Genomic DNA, 6,454 nt, shown 5'->3' with positions numbered 1-6,454 from the left:
AGCGAGCAAACCTACATCCAGAACCTCAGTCACCTGCCCTCCCTTATTTCCCAAGAGTAGGTCAAGTATTGTACCTTCTCTAACATGTACATCCACATACTGAGTCAGAAACATTTCTTGCACACACAAATTCCTCTCCATCTAATCCCTTACACTATGACAATTCCAATCAATGTTTGGAAAGTTAAAATCTCCTACCATATCCACCCTATTGTACTTACAGGTAACTGAGATCTTCTTACAAGTTTATCAATTTCCCACTGACTGCTGAGGGTTCTATAATACAATCCCATTAAGGTGATCACCCCTTTATTTCTCAGTTCCACCCAAATAACATCCAATTCAGGTGTAATCCATCCTTGTATAGATCACTCTATCCCTGAAGAGACTCTAATGATCCAAAAATGTAAATCCAAATCCTTCTCCCCTGCACCAGCTCCTCAGCCAGACATTCATCTGCTTTATCCTCCTACTCTACCATGTCTAGCTTGTAGCGCAAGTAGTCCAGATATTACTACCCTTGAGGACCTCCTTTTTAAATTCCGACGTAACTTTCTATATTCTCCCTTCAGAATCTCATCCTTTTTCCTTCCTCTGTCATTAGTTCCAATCTGTACAACAGCCTCCTGCTGGTCCCTCTTCCTTTTGAGGACATTCTGCACCCTCTCACAGATACCCTTGATCCTAGCACCAGGGAGGCAACACACCATTCTGATTTCTCACTGCCAGCCACAGACGCATCTGTGTGTTCCCGACGTACCCCTCACTACATTAGAGCCATTCTCAGTACCAGAAACTTGGCTGTTTGTGTTACATACCCCTGAGAGTCCATCACACCCTACATTTTCCAAAACAGCATACCTGTTTGAGATGGGGATAGTCACAGGAGACTCCTGCATTACCTGCCTCCCTTTCCTAGAGTTAACCTGACTTTATCTGCAGCTTTTCTCCCTTCCTATAACTGCCATCCATCACACTCCCTAGCTCGTGTAAATTCCTTATTGGTTCTGTCGCTCCAACCAATCCATGCGATCTGATCAGATTCGCAACAAAACACACTTCCTGCAGACAATCATCAGTAAATGGAAACTCTCTCTAAACACTCACAACCGACAGGGAGAACACATCACATTACTAAAGGCCATTTTTGCTCCTTCACAATCTACAGACTCAGAAAATGGCACCATCTTATTGCTCTAAAAAAACACTGCTCCAGGCTAACTTAATACTTATGGTTTATATTTTGAAAATTTAATCGAGAGAGATCTCAATATAACTTATAATCAAGAAAGAACTCGCTCTAATCACTATTGTAGACTTACAGCAACGTTATACTTAATACTATTCACTTATCTGTCCCTGTGCTGTGGGCTCTCCCACACAGATTCCTCCAAGATCAGCTACTAATTTAGTTATATGGTAATTTTTCCTGGACGCACTCCAATGTCCAAACTTACTGGAACTCAAACAGCAACGGGACTAACTGTGCAGATTCCTGCTGTATCAGACAGCAGTGCAGGCTTCTTCCTCTGACCATGTGGTCGCTACCTTTGTCTGCCTTCTCCTTTTTAAAGTGCCGTTGTTTTGATCTTTCATGACTTTGATCCTGAATTTTTTTCGGCTTTAAAGTTCGGTTCAACTTATGAAAAGCTACAGACTTTTAAGGCCAAACACAATGAGGAACATCAATGTAAGATGTAGGACAATCATTAATAAATGTAATTGGGAATTCAGTAGACCCTTCTTTACCATAAGAATGTGGAACTCCCCACCAGGTAGTTGAGACAGATGATTTAAGTGGAAGCTAAATAAGGAAAAGTGAGAAAGGAAAGAAACATTTGAAAAAGATGGGTGTGAAGCATAAGTACCAGCACAGACCAGATGGGATGAAACGTCTGTTTCTGAAGTGTAATTTATTTCTAGCTTAATGGTTCAAATAGAAAATTCTCCAATTCCCATACCCAATCAAAACAGGAATTTAATAACTGCACAAATATACACATCACAACTGCACAGATTATCATACCAACACATTTGATGAAAATAAGTTTATTGACTGGAATCATCCGTGTCAAGTTTAAAGCCGAGTACATTTCAAGAGGGCGGGTCAGTCAACATTACTTTGAAAATATATACTTCATACTCCTGGGGGGGGGGGGAAACATTATCATCAGACCAGAACATTCATATCAAAACACACACAGTCCCAAATTGCTGGGTCTTTTGGATATTTTCTGCATTCCCACTTTCGTAAAATGGTATATTCTAGTTGATGGTTTGAGGATAATTCAATAATCCTGATTTAAAAAAATGCAGGTAAAGATTCATTAATAATATAACAAAGGTAGGTTACACCATCGGTATCCAAACTATTGTCTAAAGGCTCTCGCAATTTGATCCATGAGCCTAATCATCCTGTTGTGCAATATCCAGATAAGTGAATTTGTACCTCCACCTAACATTTCTTTCTTACAGATTGTCCTGTATAAAGTTTGGGGATCAAGTGGTTTATTAAGTGTTGGTGGATTACTGCTGGATAAATTCCACGAATAGTTAATGACCACAGCTTGCAAAACAGTTAAGTCATGAGATTTGATTCACGTTTCTTATTCACTCCATCTGGACAGCAAATAGCAAGTTAAGTTTCTTCTGCCATTTCCGAATCTTCTTGTAAAATATGTACCATCTTCTCTTCCAATTTCTTTGGTCTCTCTGTTGAAAGAAAATACAAGACTCTCAAATTATCAAAACAAATTAGACTCATTCCCAAATCACTTCTCAACCCCGAAGTTTTTAACTACAAGACAGCAAACATTTGATTTGTCAGATTTGTAGATATTCTTTATATGCCATGAATATCTAAGCAGTCCCAGCCTATTACCTGCATGAGGAGCTTTGATGAGATGGATGTTTTGCTTGACCTCTTTGATGTCTGCTTTTGTCTCTAACTCCTTGCTTTTTTTCAACCTTGGACAGAAAGCAGAATATTCATTATATTAGCAGCAAAGCAGCATCTGTCTCCAGTGTATAAAAGGTGATCACAGGAGACTGCGCAAGCACAGCTGAGCCAACCCCAGATGCAGTTGGCCATGACAGGATCTGTACCACTGATATGAACACAATAGCACGATGTGATGGGTACTGATGTCTGGACATGCGAATGTGCAGAACGGGAAATGTGCGTCCCCACTTGCGCTTGCATGTACACAGCAGCTAACAAAGAAGCGAAGAATGAGATGCGTTCTGAGCTGCGATCCAAGGCCAAGAATTGTAAGCTATCAGATGCATGTTGTGATCCTTCACCTCGATTATACTCAATGCCACTCTAACTTCCCTCCACCATTCTCCTGGGTAAAGAATTCCAAAGCCAAACAACTCTCCAAGAGTAAAGAGTTCTCCATCTTAAATAGAGACCCCTTAATTTTAAAATGTGCCCTTAGTTCTAGATTTGCTGACAAGGGGAAGGACAGTCCACCATTCACCCTGTCAGACCCCATCACAATCCTACATGCTTCAGTAAGATCACCTCTGGTTCTTTTATATTCCAATGAGTATATATTGATTTGTCCAACCAGTGACAACTGCTTCACCTCTGGAATCTGCCTGCTGAGCCTTTTCTAAACTGCTAAGAGAAAGTGAGGACAGCAGATGCTGGAGAGTCAGAGTCGAAAAGGGGGGCACTGGAAAAGCACAAGTCAAGCAGCATCCGAGGAGCAGGAGAGTCGATGTTTCGGGCATAAGCCCTTCATCAGGAATGTGGAAGGGGAAGGGGATGAGAGATAAAGATTAGATTAGATACCCTACATTGTGGAAACAGGCCCTTCGGCCCAACAAGTCCACACCGACCCTCCGAAGAGTAACCCACCCAGACCCATTGTCCTCTGATTAACTGACCTAACACTATGGGGCAATTTAGCATGGCTAATTCACCTGAACTGCACATCTTTGGACTGTGGGAGGAAACCGAAGCACCCAGAGGAAACCCACGCAGACAAGGGAGAATGTGCAAACTTCACACAGAGTCACCTGAGGCTGGAATCGAATCTGGTACCCTGGTGCTGTGAGGCAGCAGTGCTAACCACTGTGCCGCCCGGGGGGGGGGGTGTAGAGTGGATGGATGGGATTGCCAATCCAAGTTTATGCCTACTTAAGTTAGAACAAAGCTAAACACAGTGCCTTGGTGCATTCTCTCATTCTGTGTACTGTTGTAGTAAGATAACCCCTATATTATCCTTCAAAATAAAAAACAACTTTCCATTTGCCTTTCCAATTATTTGTTGTACATCCATACTAACGTTTTTGTGATCAGGACACCACAATTTCCTCTCTATTACAAAATTGCCTAACATTAGATGTGATTCTGCAATTGGACAATATCTGTTGGATAATCCTGTATATACGAGGAATTACACTGACAACTAATTGTCAGTCAGGATCAGTGTGGTGCACTTGCATGGACTGAAAGCTACACAGGGCCCTGTTCTTTGCAGACAGAAAGAACATATCCACACACTGCACCTGTTTAACTGACAAAACAGGTGACTGTTGCAAGCTGGTTCAAATCTCAGGGCAATACCCTGACCAGAATAAAAGACACCAGCTTTAAAGGCTAACAAAGCCTGCCTGTTAACTGTCAATCAGCACAGATTGGTGCATTTGCTACCCATCAACAGTCCACTTGTTAATTAATCATCACTCTTGTACAGTATACATACATGTTGGTTTCCCCCTTGAATTTGTATTCTTGTGAAAGCCTTGATGACTGCAAAACCAAAAGCTGTGACCAAATGTGTCCTTTTTCTCAGCAATATTCTCTATATCCCTTAACTGACTGATAAATTTAGAAATCAGATTTTGGATCTTGCACTGAAATTGATCAAGAATACCATCAGGTGTAGGTACAAAAATATTCAACTCTGGCTTACTTACTCTAATTATACTGGCAGATATTTGCCATATTTTAGTTTATTTTGATTTAATCAAATGTTTGTAAATTCTCAATTTTGTCCCCATTTGATCAGGAAATCAGTTCCAAATGTTCCCATTTAGCTGAAGCCACACAACATCTCTAAGGTGTTGACACAGATTGTGCACAAGGCAATCTACTTTCAACTACCATAACTAGGTTCCATAATAGCACCTTCATCATAGTTATAGACTCAATCTCCACCTTGGCACATAATCTATCTGAGAACCTATGTAAATTTCTCAGGGATTACCATTTTCTGAATAAGGGGATAAATGGAGAATGCATTTATCAGTTGTATGTAATAGATTTTATAGTATGACTGCGAGGACAAAGATCTCCGAAAGTCTTGGCCAACATTCATCCCTCAACTGACACCAAAGAGATTAACTAAAAGCAAAGAGAGCTGGAGAAAGTAAGCAGGTCTGAAAGCATCTCCAGAGAAACGAGGACTTACGTTTTGAGTCCAGTATGACTCTTCTCTGAAACCAGATTAGCTGGGCAGATTTTTCATTGCTGTTTGTGGAATTTTGCTGATTGCAAATTCAGTGCCACATTTGCCTAAATAATCTTGACTGTACTTTCAAAACAATGAACTGGCTATGGAAAACTTTGAAGTATGATCAATCATCAGCAGAGACACAAGGGCTTCCAAGGCCTCTTTCTTAGACGTATCATCCATCCATAAAATGTGAAACGAATGCAATTTCTTGCTTGGCAATCACCAGGAATATAATGGCACAGAAAACTGGTTACGGTCAGGAAATATTGACAAATTTGATTAAATTGTAAATAAACATGTTATTCTTTAAACATCTTTTTAAACTCTTAACACACTCACCTGTTCATAATAAATCTTGTTTGACGCTTCTGTTTGATTTCCTCAACTCTTTTCATCGCCACAACTGTTGAACATAATTTATCATTAACATAAAGCAAATAAACTGCTCCCAAGTGTCCCAATAGCAGCCCTTCAGTTAGGTCAGAAATGAAACAGAGAAATTTGCAAAAGAAATCAATTAAACCAGGCAGAAAGCATTTCCATGAACCCAATCAAAATGGTTATAAGAATCACAGAATCCCTAGTGCAGAGAGAGGCCATTCGGCCCATCGAGTCTGTACCAATCCTCAAAGAGTATCCCACCCAAACTCATTACCCACATTGACCGCAGCTAATCTGGGTTCAATTCCCACCTCAGGCAACTGACTGTGTGGAGTTTGCACGTTCTCCCTGTGTCTGCGTGGGTTTCCTCCGGGTGCTCCGGTTTCCTCCCACAGTCCAAAGATGTGCAGGTCAGGTGAATTGGCCATGTTAAATTGTCCATAGTGTTAGGTAAGGGGTAAATGTAGGGGTATGGGTGGGTGTGGTGAAAGGGTTAAAATTATGTCCCAATACATGTGTGGATCTTATTATCTGTATGTAACCGGAATGGAATGTGTTGCTTAGTCTTGCCCTGTTGTTCGCATGAATATGTTACCGGAATGGAA

The 6,454-nt window shown here is 40.8% G+C and overlaps 1 protein-coding gene across 1 annotated transcript in view; it reads right to left on the bottom strand.

The window, feature by feature from the left end:
• Positions 1 to 2,033: 2,033 nt before the first annotated feature.
• rsl24d1 (ribosomal L24 domain containing 1) overlaps positions 2,034 to 6,454 on the bottom strand; it is a 15,180-nt gene continuing 10,759 nt past the window's right edge. Inside the window, exons 4-6 of the mRNA XM_043677509.1 lie at positions 5,808 to 5,871; positions 2,882 to 2,967; positions 2,034 to 2,712 (exon numbers count right to left, since the gene is read on the bottom strand). Of these exons, the coding sequence (XP_043533444.1) occupies positions 2,639 to 2,712; positions 2,882 to 2,967; positions 5,808 to 5,871 (224 nt within the window). The 3' untranslated portion in view covers positions 2,034 to 2,638. The remainder of the gene's footprint in view (positions 2,713 to 2,881; positions 2,968 to 5,807; positions 5,872 to 6,454) is intronic.

This window comes from Chiloscyllium plagiosum, chromosome 36 (genome assembly GCF_004010195.1).
Source record: "Chiloscyllium plagiosum isolate BGI_BamShark_2017 chromosome 36, ASM401019v2, whole genome shotgun sequence".
NCBI lineage: Eukaryota > Metazoa > Chordata > Chondrichthyes > Orectolobiformes > Hemiscylliidae > Chiloscyllium > Chiloscyllium plagiosum.
This window is presented reverse-complemented; position numbering and strand designations above follow the sequence as displayed.